Source organism: Triturus cristatus, chromosome 11, assembly GCF_964204655.1.
Source record: "Triturus cristatus chromosome 11, aTriCri1.1, whole genome shotgun sequence".
In the NCBI taxonomy this organism is placed as follows: domain Eukaryota; kingdom Metazoa; phylum Chordata; class Amphibia; order Caudata; family Salamandridae; genus Triturus; species Triturus cristatus.
Window position 1 is genome coordinate 367505609 of NC_140594.1, and position 20040 is coordinate 367525648.

Below are 20040 nucleotides of genomic sequence, written 5' to 3' on the forward strand. Positions count from 1 at the left end.
TGATTTGATGTGGGTGCCTGTATTTGATGGGTATGTAAACTGAGCACACTTAGATATATGAAGATTGTTTTGTAGGGGTTTCTGTGACTTATGGGTATGCATATGAGTGTTTTTAAATATATGAAGATCGATACGTTGGGGGTTCTTGTGAATCTATTGCTTTGTTCTGTGATTTACGACTGTGCTAACTAATCACAGTTAAATATAGAAGGATTGATATGTGGTGGCGCGTGTGATGTATGAGTATGATAACTGTGCGGAGTTGAATTTATAAAGCTGATATGTTGGGGGCTGTTGTGATTTATGGTTGCGCTAACTAATCACAGGTAAATATAGGAAGATTGTTGGTGTTCCTGTGATTTATGGGTATGCTAACTGTTCAGAGTTGAATATGCGAAACTAATATGTTGGGGGTTCTGATTTATGGGCACCCTAACTGACCAGAGTTGAATATATCCATATTGATAGGTTGGGAGTCCATGTGATTTATGGAATTGTAAATGCGCACAGTTATATTGAGAACGACATGTTGAGAGGGGTGTGATTTAGCAATATGCCAATCGAGCAGTGTTATATTGATAATGATTCACAGTACTTGTCATGCATGTGCTGATAATGGAGCAGACCTCTTTTATTAGCATTTGACAAGTCGAGGTTTCTGGCGTTAATGCATATAATAACTGAGAAGGCAGAAAACTGCTCACTAATGTGCTTTCTCTGTAGGTAGCATGAAACTGACTCATAATTTGAGAGAATTGACAATACCTGCATCAAACATACAATTACTTAGATATTAAAGGATTTATTTCGCAGATGGATAAAATGTTTTCCAATTATAGATATAGATATATGTAAGCCAGACTCAAAAACAAAAGGGTAATTGGCTGAAGGAGTTCTGAACCTGTTAGCAGGCAAGGCTGGTCAGAGATAATTGAAGCATCTTCTTCGAGGCTAAGAGGGATAAAATGTGGCTTAGCTATCTCAGGAAACCTGCCTGGCCGCTGCTTCATTAAGGCTCCCGTGGGCAGCTGCCTTACTGTTCCACCACAAGAAGGCATTGATGGACGACAAATTGCAACAAATAGCCTCAAAATGTACCTTTTTGCTGGTGAGGTTGAGTAGCCAAATGACAAAAGATAATTTTGCATCAGAGCGGGTGCATGGGCTGATGCACATTGACTGGGGGTGAGAGAGATACTTCTGGCCTTGAGTAACCTTACAAGCTGCACCTTGTTTTATTCCATCTTGTTCTTATAATGAGCAATTCTTGTTGGCTGATTTGATGTGTGATTGTTAGGAAACGTTCCTCCTTATTTGTGAATTATGAAATATTACCTGTACGGTGATCTTAGTCCTTATTCTGTATCCTTTGAAACTTGCAATCTTAGCAGTCAGTAGTGAGCTAAACCGGAAATGATCTTTAAAAAGATTGAAAGCTTGTAACTGTTGAAAAGATCCTATTGTGTTTGTCTCCATGCGTCACGGATCTCCGCCCACATCTGCTACCAGCCATGAACTCTCAGTACTCAAAGGTTTTCAATGCAATCCACAATGTAACCATATGCCAAGGGATGGTTTGCCGGAGCTTAGAAGAAGCGGAAGCATGGAAGAGGAACACTTTAATCACAATGAAGATATTCTTTTATCACCCTGACACACTGATGTAGCACAAAATGTACTTCTCATTTTGTAGGGGTGCTTCATAGTTCGCACCCACGTATAATCTCATGTCGTATTAACATGAGACATTAAAACATGATGTGTAATAACGTGAATTGTGGTGCATTAGGGACATTTCAATGTAAACATGAAGAGATTGACGCTGAAACTAGACGTGATTTTCTGAAAACATTAACGTGTAGAATTCGAACATGCTGCTGACAATTATTCACGTATTTGATGTGCTTATGTAACGTGTTAATTTAGAAGTGCTCAGTAAAGAGTGCTCATTTTATATGCAATTTCATTATGCCTGCATGTCATTTTCTTATTTCTTATGTTTGCTGATTTCCATTGTCCTGAAATGCATTTTCCCTGGAAGCTCTTGCGTTAGATTTAATAGTTGAATTTCATGTGCATGTTGGATTTGTTCATTCTCATGTTTCTGTTGCAAGTGAAAGAATCATCCTTGCTTGTTAGAATAATGTCTTTGTTTTAGGAGTTAGGCTTAGAAGAAAAGGATACATTGAGTGTTGATACCGATAGTGGAGAACTGTTGTACTTTCTCATCGGAGTGAGTCTGGGAATCAAGGTCATTTCTCCAAAGCTTGGGAGCACCGCTGACTAATGGAAAGAGACCTATGAGGAGGTGGCCTGACTGGATGGCATGATTCGCAAAGCACCCTAGGATATTACCTGTGGTATTGATGTATCACAACTAGGGAAAGTGTCTGGGGACTTCATCCTTGCCTTGAGAGAGAGAGCCTCTTAGAACGAGCTCTGTCTTAGTAGCTTTATGCTGCTTGACCCAACTGACATGGGGAGACTTCTTAGCAAGTCCTCACATGCTGACACCTTAACTAATCTTGCTTTGGGATATGCATTGTAGGGATGTCACATTAGTGGTAGTGTAGGGACACATGCTGACACCTGACACCATAACTAATCTTGGTTTGGGAAATGCATTGTAGGGATGTCACATTAGTGGTAGTGTAGGGATATATTAATGCTTTATACCCACGAAATCTGATGAAGGGGAATCTGGATGTCTGCTCGATAATCTTTTGTATCCTGATCATCAAACTAATCATTTTGTGCAAGTTGCACCGCCTTAACTTCATCCGTAGATATGGCTTTGTATTAGTTCCAATATATTTTTACACCCTCACTTTGAGGTGCCTGTACGTCCAGTTATTCTTGGCTTTGTAATAAACCAACTAATCTTAATTGGGAGTCTGTGATTCTTAAGAGTCATAGTAAATTGGAACTGAAATGATTGATCTGCTAAAAATTTCTCCCCCCCCCACGCTTTCATGCTGAGAAAAAGAACCATCAACTTGAGATTCCAGAGCGGCTATAGAACATGGAACCTGGGTCCTTCATTTCCAACGTGCTAGGATAGATTTTAAGCACTAGCATTACTAGGAGGAGGAGACCAAGTCCACGATGCACACCCTGGCGAAAAGAGATGTTTGCTCTACCAGATGTATCTGGCACATATTGTCTGCAAAAGCAGGAAGGGAATCCCATGTCGCTGCTTGGCACATGCTTCTGGAAACCTAAGAGGATGATTTTGATCTGGTTGAATTAACATGAAATATGCCAAGAAAAAATCCACATAATTGGTCCGAGCAGTTAAAATCGTAAAATTTTAAACCGACAATTGTGGACCTGGAATCCCTGTTTTTCAAGATTGATAACAAAATGTGTGGCAAATAAGTACATCAAGTGCTCAATGAATAACTAGACTGTATACCTGAGAAGGTAGTATTGCCGATCCGTCACGGTAATACCTATCCAAATGGGGATTTAATCAAAGTATTCTTTCATTCCCTTGCTTCCACCCAGCTGTCCTAACGTCCATGCTTGGGTAGAAATTTCTCCATAGAGACCTGGATGCCCATGTGGCTTAGAGTGGATACATATCCCCTGCAATTGTCACTCAAGATTGGCACAGCAAAGGGCTGAGGACCTGGCAGGCTTTCTTCGGTGGCACAGGAGGATTTGCATTTGCTAGACCTTCTGTGCATAGACCTATCTCATTTCTTTCTTGCCATAAACAATTATTATTTTGCAGTTTCTTAAGTAACTCCGTCCACTTCCCTATTTATGTGCTTGTAACACTTCTTCAATTCTTTTTACTTAGCTGTATGTGCCAACCATGGTCCCTGCCCCTTGTCTATCTCATCACCTAGGTATTTCAGATATTTCCCTGTTTTGTCATCAATCATCATGCCATTACTATTTTGGTAACATTCTAGTGGGTCTTCAGAAAATTTGCATTCTATTACTATTTTGATTTTTAAATGTTGGCTTCATTGATTTTTTTTTACCCTTATCGGTGATGTGTGGTAGTTCCCTGTGTGGTAACCAACAGTTTGCTCAAATGTAACTGTTCCCATCTGATTTAATGTAGAGAGCCACAATTAAATTCTTAGGAAATCATGATAATTCGTGGTAGTACTCTACCCATATATGTTAATAAATACTCTCCTATGCCCACCAACATTTTGCCCAGGTTTCTGTTTAAATTCCTGATATACTTTCTTAACATCAGATACCCACCTAAATCATTCTTGTTAGACCTAGCCCTCTCTGCAAGGTCACCCCCAAAAATGTTGCCTTCAATACTTTTTTACTGGTAGTGTTTTTACTGGCCTTACAACTCTGTGCACTTTACCACTGCTAACTAGTGCTAAAGTGCATGTGCTCTCTACTCTAAACATGGTAATATTGGCTTATCCCCACTTGGCATATTTAATTTACTTACATGTCCCTAGTAAAGTGCACTATATGTGCCCAAGGCCAGTAAATTAAATGCTACTAGGAGGCCTGCAGCACTTGTTGTGCAACCCACTTAAGTAGCCATTTAAACATTCTTCAACCCTGCCATTGCAGAGCCTGTGTGTATGCAGTTACACTGCCATTTCAACCTGGTAAACCAAGCCTTCTGCTAGGCCCAAACCTACCTCTTTAATACATATAAGTCACCCTAGGGTATTCCCTAGACAGCCCAGAGGGCAGGGTGCAATGTATCTAAAAAGCTGGGCAGGCACCTTTAAGTTTTACATCTCCTGGTAGTGAAAAACTCTTAAATTCATTTTTTACTACAGCAAGGCCTATCTGTCCCATAGGATACAATTAGAGTTGCCTTGTTAAATGCTATACATGTAATTTAGAAATGGTCAAATATATCCAATTCATGTTTGGTGTCTCTGGAATCACAATTTAAAATTCTAACTTAGGGGGAAATGGGATTTTAAATTGTGAGTATAAAAATGCCACTTTTAGAAAATTGCCATTCTCCTGCCTTATCCATTTAGTGCCTATAGCTTATCTCTAGTCACATAACTGGGTGTAGATGACAGTTGACCTTTGTGTATTTCTCCGAGACATCCACACACAATAGGGACTTTAGGTGTGCTTCGATGGGCCCCACTGACACTTGAATTAGCTGTGCCCTGCCTCAATAACAAAGTGCTGCATACACCCTGTCGTTAGACTGGAGCCAGAGCAGTGGAGGCAGGATGCCTGGGTACTTCATGGGGAAACCGCCAGAGCAAGCATGTCCTCTGCTATGGAAACCTCGAGCAGAACATACGCATCTCCACTGCTGCGTGGATTGGACCTTTTGCAAATACTCTCTTCGCCGATGTGGCCCTCATTGCCTTTGTAACCGCCACTGTGCAACGCATCTTCACCGCAGGCTCTTGCATCTCTCCTTGACGACAGCTTTGACGAAAGACTCCGTATTGCAGCTTTACAGCTCTGCGGAACTGATGCATCAATACGACTGCACACTGCAACCTTGATGCCAGGCTTCACATCACAAGCTCCGTTGAAGGGATCCTCGATGCAACAGGACCTCACGCTGCAGCTTTGTCGCATCTCAGAACCGACGCATCAATTTAGCTGCTCAAAGCATCTTTGACGTGGATCCTCGCAACGCTCTGCAAACCAGGATTTAAGGTGCTCTGTTCAGCGAGCCTAACTGGGTCCCTGTAGCTGGCCCATGCTCCATCGTGGTAGGCCTGAATTTGTGACTTTGTCGCGGTCCCCAACCAGATATCCACAGTTGGTGCTTTATGCCTTTTGGCGCTGTTTTCTCAAAAAACTTTAACATTTAATATCTTCAGTTCTACTTATTGGATTTTTGTCGTTTTGGTTTTGTTTTCTTTATTAGGCATCACTCTATTGTTCGACTGTTGTAGGCCTTTTGTGGTGTATTTGCACTGTGTAAATGTTTGAAATGTTGCACAATACTTTGCACATTGACTTTAGATTAAGCCTGACGGCTCTGTGCCAAGCTGCCAGGGGGCTGAGCACCTGACAATGATTAACCTGATAAGGATTGTAGTTGCTGCCTGACCAGGCCCTCACCCCAGCCAACCAGAGACCATATTTCTTATAGTTCTGCTAAGCCAATGGTATATTTGATTCTTCATGTTTTCAAGTAATGGCATGTGGCACGATGAGATTTTAAATGTCAAGGCCAAAATGGCCAGATACGGCTACGGCGTTTTTAAATTTGCAATCAAATTGGGGGATCGTCGCATATTTGATATGTTACACATTTATAAAAATAAGTGTGTTTCGGTAGCGCTTTATGGCGCAGGGGTTTGGGGCTATTGCCCCCATGGAGAGCTTCACACTGAGGAAAATGCTTTTTTTTAAAGTTATTATGTTTGCCCTCGTCCGCTCCTACCTCATTAATTCATAATGAGTTGGGGCTGAATTATTTGTCCGACCTGATAGAGCTGAAACCATTAATGTTATGGAGGTCGATCTGGTTGAAGAAAGAGACTGGGTTTAATAGAAGCATCATTAAGGACTGCCTCTGTTTGGACAAATGCCTACAAATCCCATGGTTAAAATTTGTGGTTACTACTTTTAAGGACTTTTTCAAGGTGAATATCTTAGAAAATCCAAACTATGCGTCTGATTTTTCTAAGTCAGATTTCAAACAAATTTTTTTAAGGGAAAAAGTTCAACGCCGCCATTTTAAGAATATGCAGCTTGCAACCGTGGCTTTTTATTATTCACAGGAGCATACTGTAGGGTTTCAACCATACCTATCTCAGGTTACTAGAACCTCGCATCGGTTCGTACTGACCCGACTGAGATTAGGTATTGTCCACCATTTGGTGGCTTTTCCATCGATAAAAAAATACCCAACTGCTCCTTGTCCATGTGATGGAGTCACTAAACAGAGTGTTATACATTTTCTCCTTACATGTAATCTATATATGCATTTGTGCATTGTCTATCTAAAACCACTTTTTAAAAAATTTGGGTCTCGTACTTTGAAATCCGCTTTGACCCTGTTGTTTACTTTAAATGAGATAGATATATGTTTTTTTACTGCCACGCTTATCTTAAAATCTATTGCTGCTAGAAAAAGTATGGTTTTTTAACTTTTATGTTCAGATGATAGATTATTTTTCGTAAATTTTGTATTGTGACTCCCTCAAATTGTATTTGGTTTAATTCGCTCAGTAAGTTGTATATTTGTTGTCTTGTGCTTTTATGATTGTTTTTTTTAATAATCGAATAAAGCTTACTTTGAATTGAATTGATTCTTCAATGGGCCTCTTGCCTCCTTTGAGGTCACTGCTTGAGGAAGCAACCATTCTCTGGGCATAAGTAGCTCCATTTCTACTTAAGAGTTTCCTTTTATTTGGAGGCCAAATTCAATTGGGGCTCATTGTTCTATCAAGGCTACAGCTTTTGGATATATTGGCTTTGACTACAATTCAATTTTCTTACAGCTAGTTGTGTTTTAGGTCAAACATCCTCAAGTTCCTTTTGCTTTTTACTCTTTCTTTGTTATCTCTTGGTTTTGAACTGACTAGTTCTGGTACCGCTTAACAAGTTCCTGTTGTATTCACCTTGACCATGAATGTATTTTGTTAAAATTTCTCCATGATGCTACCTTTGCCTAGCAGTACTTCACAACTGTTGTCCTAGGGTAGCCATATTACAGTTTCCTATGTTGGCTCAGCATGTGCCTTGTTTTAATCTGGTGGCAAGGTATTTCCTTTCCATTATCAGGAACTTAATCAGTCCTTTTGAGCACCTCAAAATGTTCTCAGTCTTCAATCATGATTGTGCATGTCTTGGTTAAATGTATCCATTGATGGTTAGGCCTCATTTAGTTGCATGATTTAGTATTCGTTCTGTTGGCTTATTTAGGCTTAGGGCCTGATTTAGAGTTAGGTGGATGGGTTACTTTGTCACAACCGTAATGGATATCCCGTCCATCATATTACAAGTGACATTCGATCTAATGCACTTGTTATTCGGCGATGAGATATTGGGGTAACTATTCCGCTGACTTAACTCACACCTTTTTTTCCCAAGCATTCCGCCAATATAAAAAATATCCAAATTTGCAAAAGGTAATGTGGCAGATATTCTTGCTTCCACTTCTGCTTTTTTCCTAATTGAACTAATCCAGAAGATCTTGAATCTGAGCATTAGTGAGCAATACTAGTTACCTATGATTAGAGTGCATTTGGGGATAGGTCGGTGGACGCTGCCCCCTCCGCCCCTTAATGCCCTGAAAAGAAAGTCTCCATCTTAACTATTATGGATCTAAGAACCTATAGCTGTGTAAATATTCATCCAGGGTGATCCTGCTGGATACTCTCTAAATATGGTGTAATCAGTGGTGGGTGAGTGGTTGGTTGGGCATGATTTGTGTCTCCTTGTTAAATTGGAACAACAGGTTTCCAAGTTGGAGGTGAGGTGGTGGATGATACCAGTAATGGCCGTGTGTTTGGCAGCAGGTGTTACTCCTTAATTAATATGAGGGTTCTTCCCTACTCCCTTTCCCATTCTCTTCCTCAGTGGAGCTCACTTTCTTACCTATGGATCTGGACATCTTCTTAGCGGATGTTGTGCACTCCAGTGATGCACTCTTGATGACATCTTTTCCCTGAGTTTGACCTTCATTCTCTCTCACTCCAGAGTAACCAGTTGCCTTGTCTGACAGCTGGCCTTCAGCCCCCCAACTCTTTTCATGAGGCCTCTAAATGCTCCTTTCCCTTGGACCAAATGTGTCCATGCTCCTGAAACCCATTAGACTGTCTTTAAATCTCGTTTCTAGATGTGCTCCGTTACTTTGCTCATTTATCTTTTATACTTCCTCTCTTCAACGCACTCATGAAGGTCCACTCTTGAGGACACTGCAGTTTCCCTTTACATATGATGCCATGGCACTTTGACCTTGCAGAGGAGCGGTTTTCGTCACTTTCCAGTAGGTCTTTCCAGCCTCTCTCTCTGTTTGCCCTATATTGTAAGTGGCGTTCACCTTCAAGGAGTGCCTGCTCTGCAGCAAGAGGCATGGCTTGCACAAATATCTGGGCCTAAGACTAGGAGGTTTCAGCTCAACCCTTAGGCAGGAACCTATTTTTAATCTATTCCTTCCCATTGAGTCCTTCATCTCCTCTCCCCCTGTCCTGGCAGAGGATGGCAGGATTTTGATACATCTCCTCCTCCTATGCCCCTCCCAGCCCAAACTGCTTTATGTTAACCAGAGTACAGTGAGAAACTACAGGCTTCCATGCTGGCCCTGTGGCTGTCATCTTTACTTCACTCCTTGATCTTTACTTCACTCCTTCATCTTTACTTCTCTGGACCTTGTTAGCAGTATGAAATGATTAATGATCAGACAACAATGAATAATACATATTCAAAAGCGCTGGGTGTGTAAGCGCACAGGCACAGTGGAATCCATACTGTTTCCCACTTCCTCCACCCAGAGCACCACATAGAATGTGAGGTGTATTCTTAATTTCAGGGCACTATCCCCGGGCCTTAGCCCCTTAGGACAGCACACATCTGTTCTTATGTTAGTGTAGGGTTATTCATTCCTCATCCACTCCCATTCTCTTCTTGTCCACCTCTCACACTGACCCTTCTTCTTCGCCTTCCTCCACTTCCTTTGCTCTTGAAGCCCAGCCTCACCCTCCCACACATATTCTTCCTCAGGGATGGTGTACAGAGAAGCATAGAGGCGGTAGGATAGTGCTTCAGGTGGTGCTTACAAACATATTTGGATTATGTATTGAAAGTATAGACAGTAGAGAGTTATGTTGTACTTTAGTGGCATCAGGGTCTTGTAGTCCCATTAAGCAGAAGGTGGACAGCTTCGAGATGACCAACCTGTGCCCATTTAAGAAGCTCAAGGGCTGAGGAGAGGGGATATTGGGACGAGCAGGCTCCGCCACAAGCAAAGATAAACTCTCTGTCACCCACATATGACAATGCGACAAAGTGATGTTTGACTCGTTGCCTAAACTGAAGTTAGTCCGTAGGCATCAGGCACAGGTAAACTTGTGTGGCTAATAAATATAGTAGTCAAGAGTACATATTAATTTCTGTATTTTTTGACGAGTCGTCATAAACATGATCTTCTTATTAAAAGGTGATTATCGATTTCAAAAGTTGAAGAAAAAATTAAAGACATGGTAAAATGAAGGGATTGCAGGCTTCTATGGAATATAATAGTATTATAGCTCTTTTGGACTGGGTTTTTCTGGTTCATAAATGCTCTTTCCCATGTTAAAGGCCTTAAAACGTGGCTGGAGGCCTTTATCCACTGATAAAGACCTTGGCAGCAGGTTATAACACTTTACTATTGTATTTGCCTGAGAACTTCCTAGTTATTTATCAGATTTCACTTTAGCTTTTTATGGGGGAAACACATACGTTCTCCTTCCATTAATCCAACCCTTTCCTTTTTCCTTACACATTTAGTCCATCATTAATTCCACATTTTACCTTTACCATTGGACTTATCTTTATACCATACTACTTACTTGAATTCTTCCTGATTGCTTACTATGTTTTTGTCATTCTGTTTTGTCCTCGTGATTTTTGTATCCCAAATTCTTTAGAATATAGGAGATGCCTCTATAGTATTATTACTGGTGCTAGAACTACTGCCACCACTACTAGTATGAATTATACAACTGCTTCTGCTACTATTAGTAAAGCTAGCAGGAATAATACTACCACTACTACTAGCCCGATAATTCCTCCCATTTGTAGCAGAATTACTTGTGCTAGTGTTCCCAATATAACTATAACTTTTGCAACTACCAGTTTACTACTACAACAAGTAGTTTTTCTAGTATCACCATTATTTTTAAAACCGATATTGCCTCAACTATTAGTTGTATAACTACTAACGCTATAACTTAGCTGTTACTAATACAACCCCTAGTGTTCCTACTATTTCCAGCAGCAGCGAAAGCATGATATTAGCAGTAGTAGTGCACAAGTGTCATGTGTATTTAGAGAAATGCAGAATTGATCATGTGTAGGTGAATAAACCATAATTAAACACCTAGATGATGTATCTTAGGATGTGTACTCCAATCTCTGGTGGCACGCAGATCTGCGGCATGAAGGATAGACTCACTGGCATAACGAAACTTGAGGGGGCCCCCCTGCACAGTACATGCAGGGGGCCACCCACCAAACGGACCCAGTTCGGAGCTCTCAGGCCAGGGACCTGCAAGTGCCAGAGGGGGCCCACAGAGCTCGGGTCCCCTGCACCGCAGGGGCTGCGGGGGCTTTTGTCACACCACTGGTTAGACTGAATCTAGCTAAATCAGTATTCCCAAATGTAATTCACTGTAAAAGGATGCATGACTGGCCACTGCGTAATTTAGCATACTGAATTACACAGGGAGCAGAGGGTGGTCGACCACCATATCTGATGTAGCCTCCTAAGCTCCTGCTTCCAGCTTTATGTTCCTTTCTGTGTACTTACGTCTTCAGCTCTTGCTGTGAAGGTTCCGATGATCTGTGTTTCCAGATCGAGAAGCAGATGCCTTTCTTATCTGAACATACTCCCTGCATCACCTCCGCATCGATCTTCAACTCATGTTCAACCATCTGACCTTCCAGAAGAACCTCAAAACTTTTCTCTTTGACCCCACAATGCAGTTAACACTCGGTGGGAACTTCTTGTTTAGCACTAGGATTCCCTCGGTGAGCTGTGCACTCTAGAAATACCCAGCTCACTCAATGTCTTCTCTCTTCTTCTTAGGTGGCGAAGTATGAAGCCGGTTTTGTGGTTTGTGCTGTTATTGCTGGCCTTTACCTCATCCTGATGATCCTGACAGGGCTGATCTTCTTCATCGGCCGCTGGCGTGGGAGGTGGAGAGGGTTCATCGAAAACTTCAACAAGAACCTGGTCTACAGGCGCAATACCCTTATCGTGGCGCTTCTTCTGACTACGCTCCTCATGCTGTAAGTACAGAGAGGGATTGGCAGCATGGGGTGGTATGTTCAACGGATGCACATAGAGGTGCAAACTTTGAAGGTAATATGGGGATGTTGTGAAATGAAGGGCATAAAGGTGAGCTGTAATGGAAGAAGTAGGATGGAGACAACCACAGGTTGATGCTAGAAAAATTGTGAAGTTTCTGTAGGTGAGAGAAGGGTGATGGGGCTGTTGAGGACTCAGGAAGGAAGGTCCAGACACAGCAGCAAATGTTAAAAAAACTCTTTGAAACACACCATTCTGGAAGTAAAGAAATGCTTCCCACTCTAGAGATGAAATATTCTTCACATTTAGACACGGGTGACCCTTCATTCATCATGTCGTTGAACCCAGGCATTGCCTTGAGGAGCACCATAATTGTCGACTCCCATTCTCCAGCCAAGGGGTTGGACCTCCCACTTTGGCACTGAGCTCCCACTTCGACGCCATATTTAACACTGTCAAAAACGAAGGTTTTGCTACCATGACTATAAGGCAAAACGGACAAAATCATAATCTATGATGAAAATGCTCCGTGTTTTACCTAGCCGTTTGTATGGTGGATCTATCACACTTGTGCCAGTGGAACAGTTAATTGCAAACTGCGCTTCAATCAGTATGCTTACCTTTATGACCCAAAGTCACAACTCATGCAGCCATTGATGCTCTGATCTAAAGCCCCTCTCCAGCTCACTGGTTATCCCCTCTTCACCTCTCTTCTTCAAGCATTCCAACAAATTATCTTTGTATTTGCTGAGGTTATTTATACTCTTTTTCATACTCTTCCCTTTTCTTGGTTTTCAAGGGCTATTATTGTTTGATTTTCTTTCAACGTCGAGTCTTGCTTATCTTCAACTGCTTTGAAAGTGATCTTCACTCCTGTCTTTCTATTTCCAATCATGTGTGTGATTGCTTGGTTTTTGATTCTGTGACTTCTCTATTTACACAATTTCACCTGATTCCACTATTTCATCTTATGGGTGGTCCTTCATTTATAAGCAAACTATTCACAAATGTCCCTTCCTTCCTTTTTTAAACTTCACATTCACCTCTCACTCATGTTTGTTTTTCTGCTTCCTTGTTGTTGAGAGGGAGCTGCAAAAAATCATTGTCTTTGCTTAATTCTCTCCAACGAAGGGAGATTTGTCTCATCCAGCCCCCTGTGCTTGGCCAGGTCCAGCCAGCATTTATCCAGTCCTCCAATAAGTAATATTCGTCTGCCTTCTGCTCGGAATCTCAGCTATGATTTTTCGCATTAGCTCCACTTTGAAACAATTATTACAATTACAATTAACTAGTTGTGAATTCCACTCACCACTTCGAATGTGTGGCCATATTGTGACAATTATAGAGAAGTGTGTCTATTGCTTCTCTAAATCTTCCCCTACTACAAACCACACAAGCATGATAAACTTCAAACCATGGAAAAGTATGTCAAGATGCTACTTATTATATATATGCTTCCCTTTTCTCTGGTTTTAATACCCACCCAATCTAAAGAGGATCGTCCCAAAAAACCTCACCACCGAGTCATCTGGATGCAGATGGTACATCATACCTGCAGAAACTGGCAGCACACTATACCCAACCACAGAGGTGTGGTACCAAATTTCTGAGTTTTAAATATCAACCTAAGCATATTTTGACTTCAGAATATCACCTTGCGCTATATCGTTAAGGTAAGTATATAAGTATGTTGGAGTTAGAATAGTAAATTTATAATTCCCTTTATAAGCTTACCTTGATGATATCGCGGCAGTCGATATTTTGGAGTCTATATATGTGCAGGTTTATATTTCTGTAGTGGATATTTTGACATACACCTCACCCATAAACCTACACTCTGTGTCCACTTACTTGATTAGTCAACAGTTTTTCAAGAGACTGGAACACAAAGGCAGAACCCTGGGAGTACAAGGCCTCAGACCATTAAACACTCTGAGCATTCACTTGGAATCTGAACCCGATCACAAGCGGTTCAGGACAGGGCCGGGCTGGGAACTCAAAGCAGTCCTGGCAATTTGTAGGACCAGCCCCCGGCAGGCGCAAGTGTGAAGCACTGCTGCTTTTGTTACTGGGGGCCGATATTGCAGCACTGCTGCAAAACTGGCCCCTAGTAACAAAACCTGCCACCACTGCTGCAAAACCGGCCCCTAGTAACAAAACCTGCCACCACTGCTGCAAAACCAGCCCCTAGTAACAAAACCTGCCACCACTGCTGCAAAACCGACCCCTAGTAACAAAACCTGCCACCACTGCTGCAAAACCGGCCCCTAGTAACAAAACCTGCCACCACTGCTGCAAAACCGGCCCCTAGTAACAAAACCTGCCACCACTGCTGCAAAACCGGCTCCTAGTAACAAAACCTGCCACCACTGCTGCAAAACCGGCCCCTAGTAACAAAACCTGCCACCACTGCTGCAAAACCAACCCCCACCCTTCCAGCCTCTGGGGAAAACGCCTGATGCCCATTGGGGCCAGTCCAGCCCTGCTTCAAGAATCCAATGAAGAGTGAGCAAGTAAGACTTGCCTTCAGAAAGGGGTCACCGCTGAAGAACACCACACACATTTACTCACCTGATTGGGCTCTAGGAGCGAGACGTACAAAGCCCTTTTTTCAGTTTCAAACCCTGCTTTTAACAAAATCTCAGGGTTTGCCACAACAAGAGGCTTTCTCTTGAGCATCAAAAGCTCTTTGATGAGTCGGAAAATTCTTTCTGACTTGTAGCAAGGCATTGCAAATAAGATGGGGGTGAGAGAGGCATGCCCATCTGTAAGGGATTTGGAAAAGGATGAATCAATTTTTTGTGACCACAATTGTGATCCAAACCATTGATGATTTATAAGCCTCTGAGTTGGGGTGTTGGATTGCACATCCCTTTCCCTTTGTAAATCCCGTCTGCAGCCTTGGCGGGAGCATGCAGTGACCCAGAGGACTACTGCGTGTTCGTCCCAATGTTTTTCCAAATGAGGAACATATTTTTCTAAAAGCGGCGCCTGTACTTTTATTGGACATGGGCTTTTTTTAGGAAATGTTCAAGTTTTGCAAAGCAAATATAGGGACGGGGTCTGCTGTGCCTTGTATGCCGTAATTCCTGAATTTGCAGCCAATCACAGGGGGTCGAAAATTGTAACCTGACAAATCAATATGCATTTGGCAAGTCGATTTATGACCTACGGCATATGGAGAAGTTGCAATGTGACCAATTAGTTGGCTTGCATCGCAAATTACATTCACAAATCAGTTGATGGCCAACTTTCCTCCTCCTGTTTTCATATTTGTGAATGCTACATCTAGACCTAGGTTCTCTTTTTCTTTCATTCACTCATCACTCTGTCCTGCTCTGAAGAAAATGAAAGCGACAAATATCACTTTGCAAAATCTCAATTTATGGATGAACCATTGTTTCAAGGACTCCAACGCATCATTGCTGCAGCAGGCTCTAAAAGTGTAGATCAAACGGTTCAAATCTTACCAAAAAAAGCTCCACACATGGAAAATGTGTTGCTTATCCTTTGCAAAAGTTAACTCGTCACCTTTAAGTTGGTGATTGCTGTATCCGGGAGTTGCACTGGTAAATAAACAATAGTGTCACAGAATGTGTTGGGTTGTGCTGCATAATTTGCCTTTTCTTGCTGCATATTTTGAACCTATGCGGCCACATAATTCGCGTGGCCCTGCCCATAATTTGGTTATTTGCTGAACCAAATGACTAATCCCTGGTATAAAATACAACAATAAAAGTACGATATCATACGGGCAACTTGCTGCATAACGGACAGACCGAAATAGTGAAGCACAAGCTGATCCACAAGCGACCTAAAGTGTAAAAAAGTGTAGATCAAGCCTGGGGTGCACTGTGAAAATCGAACCCACAATATCGTTGGGACAGAATATCAAGACAAAATATCAAAAACAAAAAACGACATGCAATTAATTCTAGATTTCTTTATACCTAACTGCCCATATATGTACACATGTGGTACATATGTCTTCAAGGTACGTAGACATGGTGTTAGGAATAGTAAATCTATACTTCCCTATATGCACTTACTTTTGTGCCTCAATATTCTTGTACCACAATATTATTGGGGCTGATATGCAGTAGTACAACCATCAAACCTTAAAACCCACTCCCGTTCCTTGTTTCAACTTCCCCACTCTGCTCACATTTCTGGCTAGCTCATTTAAAGAATCTGTTTATCCCACTGTGGTTTTAATTCTATTCTCTTTGCGTTGCATTGAAATATTTTCGTCCGCTTGCTTCGTTCAAAATATCCATAATAATTTCTTTACCATTTATTCTGTCATTTTCTTTTGGTCCCGCTCTCTATCGATCTTGATTCCTCCCTGTAGTCAAACACAATTTTATAAAGTTCTTTTAAACTGTGCAGTCTGTAGCTAAAGATATTTTGCCTAGTTTCTTCTTTATACACTTTCTTGTATATGTAGCTATTGTGGATAGTCTTTGGAATGAACTCAAAAAAGGTGTTAATGATTACCAGCTTAAAGTACACCCATGAATATATGCAGTGCTTAATTTGTTTAAAGAAATATTTGCAGGTGCCCACAGTTGGTCTTAGGGATCCCACCGCGAGATCCGGTGGATGCTGGGTTTCTTCCACCACACTATACTTCCTGTGTTTCTCAATCTCTGTCCTGGTTTCTCCCTTTGCTACTGTTTTCCTATGTTTCTTTTTCTCCTTTCTCCTTTTTCTGCCTTACTCTCCCTTGTTTTGGGATGAAGGGTCTTATTTTGAGTATAGCAGACAGGGTGCACCATCACAAACAGAGTGACAGAGTACCATGTCCTCCAAACCCTCGGTCTCTATTTTGAGTCGGCGGATTGCCAGTATTCCACAAGCGAAGGCCCTTCTGTCTCCTCTTTCAGAAAACTGACTTCAGTGGCTAGATATAGTAGGGGCAATTGGAGTAGTAGAATCAGACCGCCCACCCTATTTAGAGTGTTATGTCCATTTTTTAGGTCTCGCCTGGCATTAGCAGCGCGCATGCCCTGCTCTCGCCATGCGAGGACATCTTGGAATCAATACGGTTCCAGAAGTTCGCTTTGTGCTCCACCCGTGTTTCCCATTGGCGTGCATCATTTTGCGTCACCTATTATGCTAAACGTGGTGTTATTATTGCTCCGGAGGCTTTTTAGTCGCTCCTGGTTACCACCCTGTCCACTTTTCTCCACGCCCACCTTGACTGGATGCTTTACTGGCAGAGTGACAATCTCCCCTTCATTACTCGGTGTATGCACTTTGTTTTGGGAGAAAGTGCGATGTAAACAAACATCTGCCGGTCCGCAACGGCAACAATTTGTTTTTAATCCCCTCAGTACATTTCTGTTATCCCTACTAAGCAGCGGTTGTGTTTCTGCTCCCTCTTTATGTAGTTTCACTCATGCTGCGCACTAATGTTCAATCTGTGTATTTCCAGCATACAACCAATTGAGATTTTCCTTGTTGCTACTGTTTCCCCTTTTTTGCTGATGGCTGGTTTCCAGGTTGGCTTATAGATTGGCGTAGGCTGCTTTCTCTCAAGCGAAAGTCTCTGCTGCTTGCCTGTAGAACTGATTATGCCAGACAATAAGATACGCGGTCCCGGGGCCACGGAATGGAATGCTTTCCTTTAAGGAACTTTTGATCTGACTGCGCTGCAGTTTTGTCAGAAAGCTGCTCCAATAACCCATTTGAAAAGGGAGCTGGCAGATATGATGGCTTGCTGTTGACATCACATCACTCAGGTGCAGAGCATCACTTAAGGCAGTGCACAGGCTGTCTTATTAGATCTGCTTTCGGCTTGCATCCATTACAGGCTGTCTATGGTATGTATGGATGACATCTGAGCAGACTCGAGATTTATTGTGTAGAGCTTGAGGATTTCTCTAGATCTTTTTCTCAAATCATATCTATGTATAATTCACTCTTCATTCCTCCAGTTGATATTTCGAATAGTTACTTTTGGGAGGACTGTATCATGGATTTTAACACCAGTTTCCGAAGGAGACACAAGGTTAAATATAAAAGTAAATATATAAATTCTTCAATTTCAAAACATAATAGACTTTAACCCCTTCCCCCTCCTCATGCAGTCCAAGTTGTAAATACCCTAACCCCTCAGGCAAGCAGAACAGAGGTGACTTCTCTGTGCTTACTCCCTGCTGCCCCCGCTCGTCCATGGTGCTACCAACTTTAGTTTGACTATCGGCATTCCTTATTTCTTTTTTTAAATGCACAGATTTACTATGCTGGGACTCGAACTGACTTCTAGAGGGCCAAAGTCGGCAGGACTGAAGGTTATGCTACAGCGTCTCTCCTGCTGGCTGGGCATAAGGGTCCATGTATTTAGCTGCAACTTCCTTAATTTATCTTTTCTCGCTTGAAGCAAGTTGACGGCATCAAAGCCTACTTACTAGGGCTGTGCTTATCTCCATTGTGACGCACTCTCACCCATCCATTCATACCAAGCTGCAGCTTCCTGCTAGGCCCTGGGGGCGCGGCCATCCACCAAAGAATGTAAATCCAACTTAGATATGTCTCTCTTTCTGTTCATGTACTTTATTGTGTAAAATTAACTATCATTCGGGTCAGTCGTAAAACGTGTAGGTGTAATTCAGTCCAGAGCACTGCACTCTGTCTCTTTTCATCTCTTGCTGTTTAATCCCTCTCTTCTTGGTGTTGCAGAGTCGCTACCTTTCTTGTGTAAGTTGCCTATCCAGAGGAGATAACAAGTATTTGCAATGCAACAGGTCTCTCAGTTACGCGAGTTCAAGCTATTGGCATTGTAAATTACAATACCTTTTATATATGTTTTTAAAAAGACAACAATAATAAAAGGCATTGTTATTTGCAATGCCAATAGCTCAAACTCGCGTCAATGCGAGACCTATTGCATTGTAAATGCTTGTTCTATTTATGGCCAAACACAGAAAAACAAAACAATGACCCGCCACACTTTGGAAGAAAGCTCCAAAGGAGTGGGAGCCATCCGTTTTTTTGTTTTTCAGAAACAAACTTGTTCAAAACGTTCTGTGTGTGGCTGCCTAAAAACAGACAGCCAGGAATCAAATTTTCAGGACCCCCACAGGTGACGTTGTGGCTCTGACTCCTGTGAGGGTACAGAAATCACTGTAGGGCTAGCAGTGATCTCTTAATTTGGCTGCCAGGGTCTAAATCAGGTTCAATATCTGATAATCAAAAATAACTTGGGTCACCAAAAACGAGTGCCGGTGACCACCACCTGCATTTTCAAGCACAAATTAAGTACAGCATGCACACCCATTTGGTGTTTTTCCCAAAACCTCCTGACTTAAGAATATAAAAGTCATGCATGTCATAAATTGTGCATGCAGTTACAAAAAAAGCTTATGTACACCAGTTTTCCTAACCTAAGTGGTTATTGCATTGCATACAGCACCCAGGTCTAAGGTGAGGAAATTTCAGGAAATTCACAGTCACCTTATATTTCTCTTTTTTCAACCCACTGCTTGAGCACTGTGTCTTTCACATCCTGTGAACACTGGAATTCGCACATATTAATTGATATTTATTAATCGACTTTAAGAATAGCAGCACGAAAGGGATGGTAACAGATACTCCTTCAAATTCAGGAGGAAGTGATGAATCAGGATGTGAATCCACTGAAATAGCAAAAAAATCCACTCTGCGTCTGAGGACTTCTCATTACCATCTAAAATCTAAATCAGTCCCTGAGTGCGTTTTCACTCCATTTGGACAGACTGACCGTGCCTTCAATACACCCCGGCAACTTTGTGAAATAAGTTGAAAAACACGTGTACATGAATTTATGCTCTGCACTTTTGTTCTACGTGCATTTACACGAGTTTCGTGTTCTGTGAATCAGGCATAAAAACATATGCATAAGTTAGGAATTCTTCCAAGTCAACCACAGACTTGGAGAAAATTTGGTGAATTGAGTCACCAAGTGGGCTCACCCTCCAAATGGAACTGCCATTTTGCTGCCTTGTACATTCATGCAAAATTGCTGCTGCTAGCAGGAGGAATCCAAATTCCTATGTCCACCCCTGTTGGAAGAAATCTGGACTGTTGCCTGACCTTACCCTGGACAGGTCCTGCAT

General features: G+C 41.9%; 1 protein-coding gene across 2 annotated transcripts in view; it reads left to right on the forward strand.

Moving 5' to 3' along the window:
- Nucleotides 1–20040, forward strand: part of PROM2 (prominin 2) — a 352175-nt gene that overhangs the window by 126989 nt on the left and 205146 nt on the right. For both annotated transcript variants that reach the window (XM_085634097.1, XM_085634096.1), the window contains exon 3: nucleotides 11720–11922. In XM_085634097.1, the coding sequence (XP_085490223.1) occupies nucleotides 11720–11922 (203 nt within the window). The remainder of the gene's footprint in view (nucleotides 1–11719; nucleotides 11923–20040) is intronic.